Source organism: Helobdella robusta (genome assembly GCF_000326865.2).
Source record: "Helobdella robusta unplaced genomic scaffold HELROscaffold_42, whole genome shotgun sequence".
Taxonomy (NCBI): Eukaryota; Metazoa; Annelida; class Clitellata; order Rhynchobdellida; family Glossiphoniidae; genus Helobdella; species Helobdella robusta.
The window spans coordinates 524,238-544,589 of NW_008704981.1; the positions used below are offsets into that span (position 1 = coordinate 524,238).

Genomic DNA, 20,352 nt, shown 5'->3' on the forward strand with positions numbered 1-20,352 from the left:
TGTATAACTAATGATAATGATCCCTAATGATAATGATCCCTAATGATAATGATAACTAATGATAATGATGGCTGATGATGATGGTGGTGATAAGATATAAAAATGATAATTAGCAAAAGAATTGTGCAAAAATGATCACAGGAATGACTGACGAAGGTAGCCCATATATATATGGCGGCAATGACCAACTACGGCGATGATGACGATGGGGGCTATCCTGACAATGATGTGAAAGATGATGATAGTGATGTCATCCAGGTGGTGATAATGTGTAAATTTATGGTGGTGATAATAGTACAGTTGGAGTAGCAAAAAAAAAGCAAAAAAATAGTAGCCAATGAACACTGTCAATGAAGGAGATGACTTGCTTGATGATAATGACGATGAGGTTATCTTGATAATGATGAAGACATTCTTTTTCTAAAGATGATGATGATGATGACGATACTTTATCCACAACTATGACGATGATGATGATGATGATGATACTTTATCCACAACTATGATGATGATGATATTCTATTCGGACGAAGACGACGACGACGATGATGAATGATGATGAAATGATTACAACTTAATCATTCTGCAGATGTAGATAGGAGATTCATTTTTCTGTACCCCTGTTTGAAACAAAATTCAAAAAAATTGCAACAGTAAACAACAACAGACAACCATAATAATAATAAACAATGATAATAATAATAATAATAATAAACAATAATAATAAACAATAATAATAATAAACAATAATAATGATAATAATAATAATAGCAGCTTAGTAATTTTCAGTAGTAATCTTTGAACTATCATAAACAAAATGCATATATCAGTTAAGTAGGTATTGATCATGAGTGTGATGTGAGGTAGACTAACTAAGCAGCAAAGTGTAAGAATATTAAAGAGAGAGAGAAAGAGAGAGAGAGAGAACGAGAAATTGAGAGAGAGAACGAGAAATTGAGAGAGAGAACGAGAAATAGAGAGAGAACGAGAGAGAGAGAAGAGTGTGTGTAGTATGAAAAGGAATATAGGAGAGAGAAAGAACAAATAAATTGGGAAGCAGAGACAAAAAAAACTGTAGCAGGCAGCCAGACAGAGAGAAAAATACAAAAAAAAGATAAAACCAGCAGAAGGAAGCAAGAGTGAGAGAGAGAGAGGGAGAGAGAGAGACAGAACAAAAGAGAGAGAATGCATGGGAAATTAATTTTTTAAACTACTAAAGAAAGACCAAACATTCACTTTATCACAACAAATGAATGGTTATTACTTTTAAGAATTATTTTACTCAAATAAGCTCGCGATGGTGAGCCAGTAAAAATGCATCCAACAAAAAATTTAATAACATTCGTCAACTTATCAATCAATTCCATTATCAAATTATTAACAATTAATGATATACGATGATAATTTAAACAATTTTAATTATATTATATATATATATATATAGTCATTTATAATATAGAATTATATATGCACATATAACATATATATGCATATGAACCCTTTCCTAACTATACTAAAAACATGGTAATTTTCACGGGATGGTGTTTGAGAAAATTAAATTTGCCTAGGCTGGTTCTTATCAAGCTAGAATGAGACATAATAAGACAACATAAAAAATACATAAAACATAAATATCTATAAACACATTGAATTAAAAATATTCAAGACAAATTGATCGGTAGAAAAAAAAGTGAAATAGAATGTGGAGTGAAAATAAAATAAATCAAAGGTAAAGAATAGAAGTTAAAGAATGAATAAAAATAAATAAAAAAAATCAACTGAAATTTTTGAATAAATGGATGTCACATCAATTTAATTAATTAATTTAGTTTGTATAGTTATTTTACTTAAGTAGTAGAGAGTAAAAGTACTTAAGTAACTAGGCTAAAGATTTACACTTAGTATAGAAGACATTTTTATATAACTTATAATAATATAATTATTATAATATAATAAAATTAAAGGACAATGATCAATTTATTTTCCAGTACTATAGATAAAAATATAATTAATAATAGACCATTAATTTTTTTTTATTTATTTATAAATTATATAATATAGATAGATTTTAAAATATTTGTAGTTTAATTTAATTTGTAATTTAATTTGTAATTTGGAACTTATTCAGTTGTAATTTTAAAATGAAAAATAATTATGAATAAATAAATAAATAATTAATTTACTAAAATAATCCACCAAGAAAATTAAAGCGCACACACACACACACACGCACAAATTTCAACTCCTTCAAGAATTTCAAAAATGATCTTTGAAAGAACGACATTTTGATCAAAAAAGTAGCAAATTAACCATGAAAACATTTAGATATATTTAAATTTATAAATAAAAAACACAAACTAATTTATTTTTAATATTCAAGGTAAAATAAAATAAAATCTAACGTTCATTTTGTCAACATTATAAACATAAAATCATAATTACAAAAAAAATTCCAGGAACAAAATTACTTTGGTGCCGAAATTGTTTTTTTTTTAGGAAAAAAAAATTAAAATTTAATTTAAGTTTAAAATAATTACCATTCAATTAACAAATTAATTAGCTAATTAATTGAGTAATATGATATATTTAATTTGTTGAATTCTAAAAAGCAAATATTTAACTATAGCCCGAGTTTATCGAGCTTGTTACTGGCATACATTTTATTTTATATATATTAATTAATATAAATATATATATATATATATATATACACTTAAATAAAAATAAAGCTATATATATAATATATCTATATATATACATATATTTGCTTGTCTTAACTATTTTGTATTGATTAATGGTATTGATTTTTTAGACACATACGCACAAGCATATATACAGGCACACGCATATGCAAATACATACACACATACTTACACACGTATTTAGACATACCTATATATATATGTATATATGTATATATATATATATATATATATATATATATATATATTTAATACATATATTGCTATATTATAAACATAGCATGCTGTACAGATAAAATGTAACTTTTCCCATCACAAACAATTAACTGGAATTACTTATAGCCAAACAAGCACACACAAACATAAACACATACGTGATTAAAAATACACATATATACAATACATACATACAAGCTAAAGACATACACACGCATACATAAAATTACACAAACAGCTTATCTTCAATAAAACAGGAAATAAGACGTTTTGAACATACAATCAATCAACCAAATTTATATAGATCCATTTTTTTTAATTCAGCCGGGCTCAACCAAGTCAAAGCCAGCCCTTTATGACGGATAAAGATAGGGTACGGTGGCAGATGTCTGCTGATGGATGGATGGATGGATGGATGGATGGATGGATGGATGAACGATTGAGTGAGCTAACAATTGAGAGAACGAACGAATGAACAAATTATTAAAACTTATCTAGTATGAAACTAAAAATTTTAAAATAATAACTAATCGCGCGTTACATACATATTAGATTGCGTGCTTGTGTGATGAGGGAGTGCATGTTTGTATTTTGTTGTATATGTTTGCATGTGTTTGTATATCTTTGTATGTAAGTTTTCACGTTTAAGCCAGAGTTCTTCAACACTTTTATTGAATTAATAAACTTGTTGACAAAATCACCGCAGTTTTTTTTCAACAATTTGATTCAAATTGAATTTAAATGTACTTATTGACCCTTCAAAACCTTCTAGAGCTTGTTTAACGGACGGACACTGATCTTCATCAACCTTCATGACGAATTTGTTAAGAACATTGGTTGATAAATCATCCAGCTTGCCATTCAAACTTAAATAAATCTGACCAATCTTGTAAAAATCAAGATGGGATGAGTTGAATTTTGAATTGCCACCATTTTAAAACTTTCTCCAATTGAGAATGTGCCATTTTTTTAAATTTCCAACGAAATTGCTTACATTGGTTTGTTTTTGGTGACGGAGTTTTCAGTTTTGTCATGGCCTCGTTATAATTGTTAGTTTGCCGCCAGAAACAATATCTTTAGTCAATTGGAACAAATTTTTTGAACTTTGTGTTTAACTATCGCCTCGTATATCTTTTGTAATAACTATATAATAACTAATACATAACTGTATCAATAATTTCACCGATATCTTCTCGTGATACTTCTATCATTTAATAAAATTAATATTAAGGTTCGGAAACGTGTCTATTTTAAAAAATATCCTAATGAGTGAGTCTGTAGTAACCATGGTATCAACATCTGGTATCGATGATAATTCATACCAAGTATCTGCGGCCAAGCATCAGAGTAAATATCCAAAGTTTGGTTGGGATAATTCAATTTGACGGCGTTTTGCTCCAGCATTTTAAAGAAAGATCTTTTTAATCTTTTAAAAAAATTTAAACAAACAATAGATGAATAAATAATACTCTTTATTCATTTTCAAATTTTTCATTCATTCTTTTCTGGTGAAAACTGAAAAAAATCATTCTTAAATATATATATATATATATATATATATATATATATATATATATATATATATATATATATATATATATATATATATATAGAAAGAGAGAGAGAGAGAGAGAAAGAGAGAGAGAGAGAAAAGTTGGAGAGAAAAAATAAGAGAGACTTTATATTGATATGAATGATAGAACAAACAAAATTGACAGACAGAAAATAATATTACCGTTATTACAATTAAGTACACACACACACACACAAACCACACATACACACGCACACACATGGATAAACAAGATCAATCAATCTGATGTTGATACATCAACAGATAATAAAAACAAAATAAATTTTTTTAGTATTGCCAGGTAACAATTTAAGAAAAGAATGACATCTCGTACTAACACATTTCGGCATTTGTCATCATATCATCGCCACCAATATCATATTTTTAATCACCATTCATAAAAATCATCATCGTTATCATTATTATTTTCAACATCTCAATCACCATCACACCATTTCAATCACCATCACCACATTCACCACCACAACCATCACAACCGCAGGAAAACAAAACCATTCAATCATCATTTATTACATTACAATCCATTTAATCACATCATTATCACTTCACTCCTCTACTCCATCGTCATCAACACCATCATAATGAGATGATTACCGTCAATAAATAAAATAAAATTTTTCCTACAATAATCACAGCTGAGTCATTGTCATCATCGTCATCATCATGTTATGAACAGCACCATCATTTTCACCATCACATTATCACCATCATCATCTTCGTCTTCATCAACATGTTATGAACAGCACCATCATTTTCACCATCACATTATCACCATCATCATCATCTGTACTAAATAATATCATAACAAATACCACAAATACATTAAGTTACTCAAGCAAATGTAAATGCAATTATTACTACTTAGTCTACTATCACATTTGTTTGTTTGGTAAGTATAAAAAGCATCCATCATCTCAACTCTGTCATTTTGTCGCCGCACTTTAACCATTTCCGTACCACATCGCTTCATAATCACATCTTAATCATCCGTCAAAATCAACCAAACCAGAATCATTCCGTAACGGATAATATAAAGATAAAAGTTTATAAAACTTCGAGGAATTTTTTTCCCATCCAAAACAAATAAATTAAAATTTTAATATAAAAACCACGCAATTAGCAATATTTTCCAACCAATCAAAATCTCCTAGCAACCAATCAACCAGACAACCAATCAACCAAATAAATTTCCCTAGCAAACAACCAACCAACCAAATTTTCCTAGCAGCCAGTCAAACTTTCCTACCAGTAGCAAATCAAATTTTCAAAATTCACCTAGCAACCGATCAAATTCCTCTGGTAACCAATCAAATTCAACCAATCAAATACCTCTGGTAACCAATCAAACTCAACCAATCAAACTCCTCTGATAACCAATCAAATTCAACGAATCAAATTCACCTAGCAATCAATAAAATTTACCCATTTAACCAAACGCCGCCCATAATCTGAAACCCTTCTAAAAGGCGAGACTAAAAATAGCGAGGAGAGTTGAAATTAAATCCCTAGCACTGTTGCCATGGTGAAATAACGAAGGTTGCCATGGTTACCACTCAGCATCGCCGGCCGCCCTGTTGAAAAGTTTGTCTTTCCCGTCTATGTTCATTATCCCTGATTTCAATATCAGCTTCCATCTGTTCTTTACTCTGTGTATCTGGAGTTGTTTGTTTGATTGTTGTTTGTGTGGTGTGTGTGTGTTTGTTTGTGTAGTGTGTGTTTGTTGTTTGTGTAGTGTTTGTTTGTTTGTGTAGTGTTTGTTTGTTTGTGTAGTGTTTGTTTGTTTGTGTGTGTGTTTTTGTTGTAGAATTTACCAATTCTAAAAAGCAAAGATAAACTGTGGCAGTGCATAAAATACCAGAAATTGAAAAACAGCACCAAAAACATCAGCAGCCGAACAGACATCAACAACGACATTAAATAAAATCAACAGCAACAACAACAACAACGACGACGACGACGACGAACTTTCTCGTATTGGCAGACGATGACGTTGTCAACGTCAAAGGGTTCGTTTGTGTCAATTATGCTCTGATCATCATCCGAATTCAGTGGCTCCTACCATGATGGTGATGAAGAAGATGAGGAGGATGACGATGGTTATGATGGAAAAGGTGCTGATGATGATGATGACGATGGTGGTGGTGGTGATAATGATGGTGGTGGTGATGATGATGGTGATGATGATGGCGTCAAAAATTGAACCGTTGATGATGATGAAGACGATAAAAGTAGGACGACGATAACAAACAGAAATCACATGATAACAATTGATCACCATCACCACCATCATCATCCTTATCATCATCACCATCATCATCCTTATCATCATCACCATCATCAACAACAACATGGGCAACACAAGGAACAAGCAACAACCTCAGTTCTGGTGCTCTCCTCATCATCGTCATCATCAGCGGCCAAGTCGTCGTCGTCGTCATCAACGACATCGTCGTCGTCATCGTCGTCGTCTTCGGAACTTCTGGCGGCCGTGCCATCCAGTTGTGCCAGGGGGGAGAAAATCGTTAGCTGCAAAAAGGATGGCGTGATGATGGCGGTGATGAAGACAACGGTGGTGACGATGTGACGATGCTGATGATGAGAATTATGAAATTAATGATCAGAATGATAATACAAACAATGATAAAAACGAATAAAGGTGTGCAGTGTAGAATCACAAAGAACAACAACATGAAAAAACATGTATGAACAATTTAAAAGCAAAATAAAAGCAACAGCCCACAACAACTCTAAAACTTTACCTTAAATAACAACACTACACAACAATACAATCACACAACAACTACTTTTTGAGGTAAGCTATTATTAGTAGAAGCTTTGGCAGCAAGAGTAGTAGGTGTAGTGGCAACCAAAAGAGAGTTATTCAACAGCAACTGTTGTTGCGGTTGTTGTAGTAACTGTTGTTGTGGCTGTCGTAGCAGCTGCGACTGTTGTAGCAGCTGCGGTTGTTGTAGTAACTGTGGTTGCGGTTGCTGTAGTAGCTGTAGTTGCTGCCGTGGTTGTTGTAGTAGCTGTTGTTGCGACTGTTGTTGCTGTGGCTGCAGTTGCAATAATGTGGCTCTGGGAAGAAGATTTGTTGTAGATGCAAAATTAACTTGTAACGGAATCGTCGTTTGTTGTTTTTGTTGCTGCAGTTGATGTTGTTGCAGCAGTTGCTGTTGTTGTTGTAGCTGCTGTTGTAGCTGCAGCAACCGACTATTTTGTAGTAGCTGAACGGGCTGAGCTGATTTTGAAAAAATTGTAACAAATAACATCAATGTCAGCACCACCAACAACAACATAACCGCTTTCATCAGCATCGTTGTCATTTCATGCAACACAACAAACATACAAACCAACAAACTAACAAACAACAACATACAAACAAACAACAAGCAAACAAACACAAACTATGAATATTAACAAATAGACAGCAACAAATTTTTTTACATAGATTGGCCAAGTTCAGCACAGTTGGCAAACCCGAATTTAAGACAACGCCATTCAAAATGCCTTTTGTGTTGTTGTTGCTGATGCTATTTGCGATGATGATGTTGTTGTTGTTGATGTTGTTGTTAGTTGTGATGATGGTGTTGACGTTATTTGTGATGTTGCTGGTGTTATTTTTGGCGATAATGTTATTATGTGTGATGATGGTACTAAAGTTATTGTTACTGATGTTGTTGTTGTTGTTGTTAGCAATGAAACCGTTGTTGATTTTGCTCTGGCTAACATTAGCGTTGTTTAAGGTAGTAGCAGTGATGATTTTGTTGTTGTCAATAATTTTAATGATATTATTATTGTTACTGATGCAATTGTTAATAATACTGTTGTTGTTGTTGTTGATGTTTAGGATGTTACCATTAGTAACTAAGCGAGTGTTGTTGTTGTTATTGTTGATGCTATTTAGATTGCTACTGTTGATATTATTAATGATATTATTGTTGTTGTTGTTGCTATTAATAGTAGCAGGCGACTTTTGCATAGCTTGTTGAAGTTGCAGTCGGTGTTGTTGCTGCAACAGCTGTTGTTGCTGTAATCGTAACTGCTCGCGTTGCTGCTGCTGCAACAGCTGCTGCTGATTTTGTTGTTGCTGCAACTGCTGTTGATGTTGTTGTAGTGGAGCCTGCGAGTTCGTTAAAGACAAAAAAAATTGATAAATTGATGAAATTGTGTGTAAGTAACATGAAGTGAGATCATAATATAATGAATAAAAACCGAAAATATACAAAAAGATAAGCCATATGCAGGGCTGTTAATATTAAAGTATCTGGCTTTGGTATCTGGAAAACCTCTAGAGCCAAGTATCAAGAAGGATATCCATGATAATTCTTGATACTTTTGAAACACAGTATTAGTATTGCCGGCAAAACTTATGAAAATGAGTGTCACTATTGCTATAGGCAATAGATACGTACACACACCACATACACACAACTATATAAACACATACAAAACAATTATATACACATACGTAAACATACACCTAAGCACATACATACAATGAAATACATATACTAAAAAATATATAAAGAGTAGGAATAGACACCTATGCACTAGTAGTTTTGGGCTTTAATTAATTTATTTATAACTTGTCTTTCAGATGTTTCCAACTAAATTTCTTTAAAGATTCATTGTGTTCCACTTAAAGTTTTACAAAAAAATCTGTAAAATTTTTTGAAGACTGTATTCTCCTTGGATGCATACATAGATACACAACACACACACACACACACACACACACACACACACACACACACACACACACACACACACACACACACACACGACCATACAATGTATTATAGTATAATATAAATGATTTATGACTACAACATATATATATATATACAACATATATATATATATATACATAATATATACATCATTTGATTCATTTGTGAATATAAATATTACTCTTTTTAAAAACTTAACTCTTGTCAAACTTGAAAGTTTGAATAAAAGAAAAATTTCAGTTGTGTGTTTGTATGATAATATAATATTTTCAAACTGGATACCTCAAATACTTATAATAATAAATCATCAAGACAGTTGTATACATACACACATGCACATACACACATACAACACACTCACATACACACACACACACACATAAACGAAAATAGATACAGACAGACTCACACAAACAAACAAACATATAGGTTTGTCACCAGGTTGCAGTGGCCTGAATTCTGTTAATATATTTCATCAGTTAACAATCACAATTTCGTTCTCTCTCTCTCTCTCTCTCTCTTTCTCTCTCACTTATACACACACACACACACCGCGCGCACACACACACACACACAGAGAGATATATACAAACCACACACACACACACACACACAACACACATACACAGGCACACAGATGCATACACACATACACAACTACTTACATGCATACAAACAAAGATGCACACAAAGAATAAGGATGGATGGAAAGAAGTGGAGTCATTTAATGCCAAATTATTCTTATTACATCATTGCAAACATTTACTAAGTACAAAATACTGTACATACATGCACATTCACACATACGCACAAGCATACACACACACAAACACACACACACACAAACAAGCGCATACACACATACATACCCTCCTATGAAACATGAAAGACAATTTAACTCAAACATTTTATAATGGATATAAATCTATTTTATTTAAGGCAATAAAACAACACAGCTGATTTTAAAAATAAGCAACAAATAAAACAAACATTTATAAGTAACAACGAACACACACAAACAAACAAACACACATACATACACACACGCATATATACAAACATCTGGCAATGTCACCTAATTTATATGGTAGAAGCACAAAGTGCAAAAAAATTAAATGAATGAAAGAACCAAATAATAGAATGAATGAATGAATGAATGAATGAATGAATGAATGAATGAATGAATGAATGAATGAATGAATGAATGAATGAATGAATGAATGAATGAATGAATGGAGAGTGAATGGCCAAAATTTGAATAAGTACTAATAAATAAACTAAGAAAAAAGAAAGCTCAATCGTTTAAAAAATATAAATATTTATTTATTTGTTTATCACCACTGACCAGAGGGCCACAACGGACCACTTACCCAATCAGGAAGAAAAAAAAGAAATGTTATAAAGCTAGGCAATTGGCAGACAGATATAAAATCACAAATGAACTGTATGACCAAATTAAAAACTACAATGAATAAATGAATGAACTATTGATTAGTTGATTGGTTGATCATTTATTTATTGAATGATTGATTTAATGATTGATAAAGAGAACGAATAAATAAACAAATAAAGGAATAAAATAACTTTTACTAACGAGATATGCCAGGGGACCGCTCTTTTCGTTATTACTCTTGCTGGTAGCCACTGGATATGTGGTGGAATTGTAAAAATAAAGAAACTTTTATAACATTTTTCACTCATTTCTTTCATCATTCATTCATTCGTTCGTCCATCCATTCATTCGTTCGTCCATTCATTCATTCATTCATTCATTTGTCAATCATTCTATCATTCATTCATTTGTCATTCATTCGTTCATTCATTCATTCATTCACTTTATATACGTTCGTATATATTTAAACCCGTGCATACATATTGTATATCATACATATTTCTATATACAATTAACATGAATCGTCAAAATTACAGGAATCATTAAACACGGCAAAGATGATGAGTGAGTGAATGAAAAAGTGAACGAACGAACGAAAAATGAACGAATGAACAAACAAATAAATGAATGAATGAATGAATGAATGAATGAATGAATGAAAGAATGAATATAGAATGAACCAACAAACAAATGAACAATTAAATGACAAATAGTACTTATGTATTTGTCATCAATAAAAGATTGATGAACACACATATGAATAATTAGGCAAACAAACAATCGAATGAATGAATGAATGAATGAATGAATGAATGAATGAATGAATGAATGAATGAAGAAAGGAAAGAAAGAACGACTGAATGAATGAATGAACACTCATAATCAACATCTCCTTCCGCTTTTCCACACAAACACTCTGAAACATTATGAAACATCATCAACTTAACTATCACAAAAAATTATCTCCATCCCCATATAAATAATCACATCTGCCATCATCCCTTAAAGTAAACAATTGATCAATTATAACTTTAAAGAATAACAAAATAATAAATAAACTATACAACAACACACGTTTAGACGGCATTTTCCCCGAGATCGGGGGTTGCCGTTTGACTACCTATGATGAAACCGAAATACCCCTCGACGCCATCCACATCTGTCACTCGCCTCAGTATCACGCAACCCCGCTTTCACCCTGTCCTTCTCCACCTGCTCTCTCCATCCCAATCGCGGACGACCCCTTCCTACCACTCCTTCAACCTCGAACTCCAACGCTCGCCTAATCCCGACCCTTTCATCCCTTCTCAACACATGTCCATACCACCGCAATCTCGATCTCCTTATCAATGTCACAATGTCCTCATTCAGTCCCATCATTGACATCAGCTCTGTACTACTCCTCCTATCCTTCACTTTAACCCCACACATCATCCTCACCATAGCTCTTTCAGCCCTCTGCAGTACACTTTCCTCCTCTCTCCTCAACACCCAAGTTTCACCACCATATACCATCGCTGCTCTCACACATGCTTTATATACCCTCCCTTTCATCTTCACTGACCATTTCTTTCCCCACCCAGTTCCCTAAATTTCATCCATCCCACACGAACTCTAGCCGTAACTGCGCTCAAACATCCTCCATCCGCATTCAGCTTATCCCCTAAGTAAACAAAGCTTTCCACTCTTTCAAAACCACCACCCAACTCCATCCGCATTCAGCTTATCCCTTAAGTAAACAAAGCTTTCCACTCTTTCAATACCACCACCCAACCCCGTCCTTGCGTCCGTCCTATTAATCACACCATGAACACATTTCTTACATTTGAACGTGCCTTCCACCTTTTTCAGTGCCCCCCTCAAACCACTACATCTCTTATGCACCCATTTCTGACATCCTATACACAACACCGAGTTAGCCTTCACTCTCCTGTCACATACCCCACAGGGGTCTATTTTACTTATCACTCGCTCCCCACCTTCCCCACTCACCATTACTTTCGTCTTACCAATATTAACTTTTAACCCTTTCTTTTCAATAACACTTTTCCATCTGTCAAATTTTAACTGCAATTCTTCTATGCTATCAGCCATCAAGACTAAATCATCTGCATACAAAATCTCAAATAACAACCCCTCCATTATGTTTCCACACACAACATCCATCACAATTGCAAACAGAAACGGTGATAACACTGATCCTTGATGCACTCCTACATTAACACTAAAAGCGTCCGACATCCCCCTTCCAACCCTCACCTTTGTCTTTGCCCCTTCATACAGCTGCATCACAGCTTTAACAAGTCTCTCATTCACTCCTTTCTTCCTTAACGCCCATTCAATGACCTTCCTCGGTACTCGATCAAAAGCCTTTTCTAGATCCACAAAACATCTTCGTTTCTTTTTTCTATAATTCTCCTGCAACATTCTCACCATGAACAACGCATCCACCGTTCCCCTACTAACCCTAACCCACACTGCATTTCATTAACTGTCACCATACTTCTCAACCTCCTCTCAAGCACCCTCTCCACTACCTTCATTCCGTGCTCTAGTAATTTCACACCCCTATATGACCCACAATCTCTCACATCTCCTTTGCCCTTATACAACGGCACCAACACACTGTGTCGCCAATCCTCAGGTATAAACTATAACAGAAAAAAAAACAAAAAATAGACAAACATTTCTGCAAGAGCTGAGATCCATTAGCTAGTAACTGCAGAGAAGAAGAGGTTGATGGTGACGCCGCGGTCAAAGTTGGTTTCCCTAAATTAGGCAGAGCAGTTTTTGAAATAGGGATGTACACTTGTTTCTGCTGTTGTTGCTGCTGCTTCAACTTCGGGGGGTCCACTGCGTGAGTCTGCTGCAGTTTCGACATCCATATCTTGGAGAGGGAGGGAGAGAGAGAGAGAGGGGTGGGGGGGGGAGGGAAAAAAGATAAATGAATAAATTAATGAAAAAAATTAAGAAATGAATGAAATGAATGAAGTGAATGAAATGAATGAAGTGAACGAAATGAATAAAATGAATGAATGAATGAACAAACAAACAAACAAATTTCTTAATAAAGACATAAAAAAACAAACCAAAAACACCAAGCAAAAAAAGAGAACCAAAAAACCTGTTTAAGATCTTGCAGGATGTGATCGTCCAATCCCTCTTCAGCGAATGTCTCCTTCACATCATTCACCACATTGTCCACCACACTCTCGTATATCACGTGCTGAATCATAATTAAATAATTATTTATTAATTATTTAATTAATTATAATATAGTCAATTTATATATATATATATATATATCAATTATGTATGTATATATATCCAACTTATATAAGTAAATAAACGAATGTTTGAATAAATGTGAAAATGAATGATTAAACAAAAAAAAATGAATGAATGAAAGAGTGAATGAATGAATGAATGAATGAATAAATGAATGAGTGAATGAATGAGTGAATGAATGAATGAATGAGTGAATGAATGGATTAACCTCGCATAGTTCATCCTCATAAATGAATAAATTCCTAACATTATTATAGCTCATTAAATTGTATATGAAACACAGCTACTAAACTGAATTGAGAAATAACAATTCGCCAATTTAATTTTTTTTTTACTATAAACTTCTAAAAGTAAACTTAAATAATAATAATAATAATAAATAATAATTAATAAAAAAAATTAATTCACTCTAAACAAAGTGAATAAGGTAAGAAAGAAGGCAGGCCATCTGGTAGAGACTCCTATATATACCTTCTCAAAAGAAGCTAATTGTAGCAAAATAAGACAGTGACGATGGCGAAGATGACGACGACGACATGATGGTGAGGATGACGATGATGGAGGTAAGAAAAAATGGCGATGACGAAAATAATGATGATGGTGACTAGATAACTACAGACAATGATAATAATGATGACAACGATGATGATGATGATGATGCAGAAAATATAATGATAAAGATGATGAGGGATGAAGAGGATCATGAAAACATGGTGATGGAGAGGATGACAATTAAGACAATAGAATGTTTTCACATGTTGTATCTACTGAGAGCCCACCGGCACCCATACAAAAAAAAGAAAGAGAAAAAAAAGAGAGAAAGAGAGAGAAAAAGAGAACAATTCAACAAATGAATAAACAGTTTAGAATTTCAAAACCCCCACATCAAAATTGAAAGCAGAAAGATCTAAATATAATTGGAGAGAAAAAAAAATGACAAACAAACAAACTGCAACAGCATGACAAGAAAAATATGCACCAGCTTGATCATCGTCACCATCTTTATCATCATTCTACAATTACATCATTATCATCATCCTCTCACCATCACTATTACAACCAATTTTAAACTACAACTTTTCAATCATCATCATCATTTTCCTTCATTCTTCTTCTTTTCTTTTGTTTATCTCTTTCATTTACTCTATCCACTGAGATCATCATAACTCAAAAAAACTTAAGTGGCAGTAACAGTTGAAGTCTTAATTGGTAAAACATGCTGAAAAATCTCATGTAATAATATATATACATAATCATATACACTGTTCATACAATACATACATATAATATATATACATGTATACATACATACACATATATTTGCATAAATACATATATACATACATACAATACACATACAAATATTTGAAACATTTACTTATAAAATATGTGGCAGACATAAGAGTTTAGTTACTCCATTTTTAGTGTTCTTTAGACAGAGACGTGCAATATTTTTCTTTTAAATTTAAACTAAAAAAAAAACTGAAAATCCTTTCATTTCTTATTTTTTTTCTATTTTGATTTTTATATATTTTTCTTAATAAAACCTATTTATTCATTATTTAAAATATAATAAAGTACACAAAATTGAAAAAATATTATCTCTATTTTAAATTTTACTTAATTTTTCATTAATTTTTCTTAATTTTACATTATTTTTCATAAAAAATTTTATATTTTTTTATTTTATTTACCAACCTAGGACCTAAAAATCTCAGTTAAGTTTTTGAGGTCTCTACCTTTTAATTGGAGAGTAAGAAAATGATGAACTTTTTAATTTTTAAGAATTTTTTTATTTTAATATTTTTAATTACCAAAAATTTTTCATAAAATAATTTCCATGAAAAAGAAAAAAATATTAAAAAACTTACATAACTTTAAAATAATAAATAAATAATAATTCATAAAAGAAAAAAAAGATAATTATCAAGATCAAATGTAATATTATAAATAAAATTAATAAAATATAAATAAACAACCATTATTTTATCACCCAAAACATTACACATTGCGATTACCATTACATGATTTTACCAGAATTACATCATTACATTACATTATTACACGATTACATTACATTTACGTTTACCTTTACACGCACAGTCTTTACTTTACCATTACAAATTAATTACATGCAAAAACAATAAAACAAAGCACAAGCAAATGACTTGGGGGCAAACACGAAAAGCACTAATTTAGGAAACAAAAGAGCACGTCAGTGAAACCGAAACACTGTAAAAAAAAATCCACAATCTCCACCTCATCCTCATCCTTTTCGCAATAAAAATGCATTTTTCAGGAGCTTCTTTGCCTCCTATTTCTATTCAATTTAAGATTTGCGTCTTGACGTGCACGTGAGATTTCGAGAAAGATAGATGCGAATTAAACAGATTGTATTATTACTAATTAAAATTATTTTAAAATAAAATTTATTGAATTAAAAATGTTGATAATAAACTATTTGCGACAGTTCTCGGCGGCCATTTAACGAGACATTTAACTTTTCCCAGTTTACATAAACACCAAAATCTGGAATAAATTAGCAAAGAAATTGCAAAAATGTTTAAAATGGATCAGACTAATTTGACTATCTTGAATTATTGGCTTACTTACGAACAAAGAAGCTATAAAATATTGACTTATTATGTTTAAAATAATGTTATAATTATATCGAATTATGTATTTTAAAATTATTTTTGTTAATTTGAATATAAAAATTACTTTTTGTCCGGTGAAATACATTCAATCAATCAATCAATCAATCAATCAATCAATTAGCTTATAAAGCGCTATTTTCGCGATGTTCAACAGCGCTCCTCAATAAATTTTGAAAACAGATGGGTCTTGAGATCCGCTCTGAACTTCGCAAGTGATGGAGAAATAGTTAGAGAAGTAGGTAGAGAGTTCCAGAGAAAAGGACCAGAAAAAGCAAAAGCAGATTTGGCAAAAGAGTGTTTAACACGAGTTAAGAAAAAGCGAGAAGAAGAAGACGATCGTAAACCGGGGCGTTTAGGTTCAATTAATATATCTGATAAGTACTTAGGAAATAATTTAGATTGAGACTTATACATGAACGTGCAAATTTTAAAAATTATTCTATATTTTATAGGTAGCCAGTGCAAGAGAACAAGATATGGAGATATATGAGAAAAGAAAGGGGCACGAGCAACTAGACGAGCAGCAGAGTTAAAAGCTTTACTTAAAGGATAGAGTATAGAGTCAGGAAGACCATAGTAGAGCGAGTTACAATAATCAATCCTAGATAAGACTAACGAAGTAACAAGAAGGAGAAGAGTAGGATCATCAAGAAAAGTGGCTTACTAGAAGCCATAGGTTGGTACACTAGGATTGAGCTATAGCCACTCTTTTTTTAACTTATTTGATTCATATAATGGAAAGACGGTGGCTAATTTACCGCCTAACAAGGCCATAGGTTAGCTTACTTACGAAATTGCAATATTTTCATAAACATTGACATAAATAATTTCAAATTACATAATTCATGGTTTATTGGTTAGTTAGTTAGTTGATTGATTGATTGGTTAAATGATTAATTGATTGTTTGGTCAGTTGACTCGATTAAAAGGAGTCAATTATAATGCAAATTGAATTCAAAATGCAGTGTTTTGATGTGGGAAGATCCTTCATATCAATGGATGTTTTTATGTTTGATTTATTTGTTGATTGACTGGTTAATTGATAGTACAGTATCAAACAATATCTTATTGAACAAAGTAGTATTATAAATGAATAAAGAAACCTTTTTCAAAAATTTTAAAAATTTTCAGTTTGATTTCATCGCGATATTGATGATGATGATTGTAACCTGACTGATTAAAAAGCATCAAAGAAAATTTTTAAAATAGGATGGGCAAATGACGTCATGTTAACAGTAGTTATTTAACTGCCTGTTATAAAGGTATAAAGCCGGTATAAAGGTTTTATTCAATTCCTATCAAATAAATTTGACCAAATATCATACGCAGGCAAAACTAAATAAAGAAATAGATAGATAGATATATGTAGTTATAATACATTTATAATGTTATATTTACACATTCAAATTGTACAATTGTGTTATGGTGTAGTCTCAAATTATTTTGAATTCTTTCACAAAAATTTAAACTTTTTACTATAGTTACTTTTATCAACAATTTAAAATAATTTAAATTTGATTTCATTCGGATATGAATGAGATGATTGAGAATGTGACCTGACTGATTTAAAAAGCATCAATGAACATTTTTAAAATAGATGGAAAAATTCTGGAAGTCGTTGGAGGGAATGGCGTCCATGCTACGGTATTTTATACTTAGGTAAATGTATCCAACACAAAGAGAACAGGCTTATCCAAAATCTGGAAAACTGATAGGCATAGAAAGAAATAGATGCCAGATAATTCAATTGAAAGGGTGTGCGTGTTTAAGATTGGATGAATTTACTTGGCAAATAAAACTTTTATATATTTTTATAATATTCTTGCTGTCGTAACCGATTTACGATGCGACGGGTTCAAATCTTCGATTAAATAAAATATTCCAAACAGTTATTAAACTTTATTTACAGAAGAAATCAACTATTATTAGTTATTAAACTTTATTTACAGAAAAAATCAACTAATCGTTTATTTCCAGTAAATTCGCACTAACGCAGCAATTAACTTTTAAATCTTTCAAAATCTATCGCTATGACAACGCCAACAAACAAATCAAATATCGCTTTAAATAATTCACCGAATCGCTATTCACAAAATCACGAATTTCACTAATCACGAATATCACTAATCACGAATATCACTAATCACGAACATCACTAATCACGAATATCACTAATCACAAATATCACTAATCACGAATATCACTAATCAAGAATCTTCTTGCGACGTGCGCTTATATACTCTTCGCAAGCGTCGTTTCTAGATTCTTCCAGATGGTCCGATTCTAGCATACTCTAGAATGCTCCAGTCACTAGAACATTCCAGAATACGCTAGAATCCAGTGCGTTCGGTATCACGGTTATAACAATATGTTTTATTTTAATTAAATTTTGAATGAAATATTTTTTAAACTCACTCGCGTTATTTTTTAATATCGATATTGGAGTAAAATTTTAATATAAAAGCGCTTATAAATCTACGCATATTGGCTTGACTTGGCTTGGAATTGAATGTTAAGCATAGTGTGGTCTCAAACTATTTTGAATTCTCCCCGAAAAATTTAAACCACGTATGTTGGCTCAGCTTGGCCTGGCTCGGCTTAGAATTGGATGTTGGGCAAGGTATATATATATATATATGTTATAAATATATATATATATATATATATATACATATATATTTATATTTATTTATTTAAAGTAAGTATAATCCATGTATACAAATAATTAATAAGATTATATGTTTATATAAAAAGCAACAATAGCAGATTCAACCAGCCAATCAGAAAGTTTCGAAGGCGTTCGTTCGTTGACGTCAATTTAGTACGGTTAGCATTGTTGTTAAGACTGTATAATAGTGTAGTACATACTTTAAATAAGTTTTTACTGATGTGAATGATTGAAATGATGAGAATGTATGGTTGAAACGAGTATAAAAAGGAGCTGAGACAGCATGAAAATCAGATCAGGCATTCTGCCTCGCTTGAGGCTTGAAGCAGTCTGCCTGATCTCACTTATTTTATTTTTATATTTTTATTTATTTTATTATATAGAGTTTGCATGTTTGTAGGTGGTTTGAATGTTTGTAGGTGGTATTTTTTCAATTTTAGGTGGGTTCTTTAACGGTTGCTCATACATACATACATACATCATGTTTGTTTGTGTGGTAATATTTTATGTTCTGTTTTACTTCTTTTTCTCTTTCTTCATGAGTCTTGAGTTAAGTTAATGAAGCATAGGTAGGTGAGGTAAAAATTAATTTATTATATAGGTAGGCTAGGGCATAAGATAATTTAGTTACATAGGTAGGTTAAGGAATCCTATTCTTATACTCTACTTGGTGGTGTGATTTTTGTTGTGTTTTTTTTTGTTTTGTTTCACATCATACATTCAGCAGGTACGCGGTGGTTCCTGGTTTTAGTGGGATTTTTATTGATTGAATGTGGTAGTATGCATGGTTATATAGAGTTATATAGAGTTATATAGAGTTATATAGAGTTATATAGAGTTATATAGAGTTATATAGAGTTATATAGAGTTATATAGAGTTATATAGAGTTATATAGAGTTATATAGAGTTATATAGAGTTATATAGAGTTATATAGAGTTATATAGAGTTATATAGAGTTATATAGAGTTATATAGAGTTATATAGAGTTATATAGAGTTATATAGAGTTATATAGAGTTATATAGAGTTATATAGAGTTATATAGAGTTATATAGAGTTATATAGAGTTATATAGAGTTATATAGAGTTATATAGAGTTA

The 20,352-nt window shown here is 31.7% G+C and overlaps 2 protein-coding genes across 2 annotated transcripts; both read right to left on the bottom strand.

Annotated features, from left to right (window-relative positions):
- Window positions 1-6,058: 6,058 nt before the first annotated feature.
- HELRODRAFT_84897 (hypothetical protein) lies at window positions 6,059-6,567 on the bottom strand (the record flags this gene model as incomplete). Its single annotated transcript, XM_009025470.1, has 2 exons — window positions 6,059-6,166; window positions 6,478-6,567. Coding segments are annotated over 2 exons (198 nt in total), but the record flags the coding sequence as incomplete, so codon positions are not given.
- A 320-nt stretch (window positions 6,568-6,887) lies between these two features.
- HELRODRAFT_193080 (hypothetical protein) lies at window positions 6,888-8,302 on the bottom strand (the record flags this gene model as incomplete). Its single annotated transcript, XM_009025523.1, has 3 exons — window positions 6,888-7,038; window positions 7,317-7,753; window positions 7,960-8,302. Coding segments are annotated over 3 exons (930 nt in total), but the record flags the coding sequence as incomplete, so codon positions are not given.
- Between the last annotated feature and the right edge of the window lie 12,050 nt (window positions 8,303-20,352).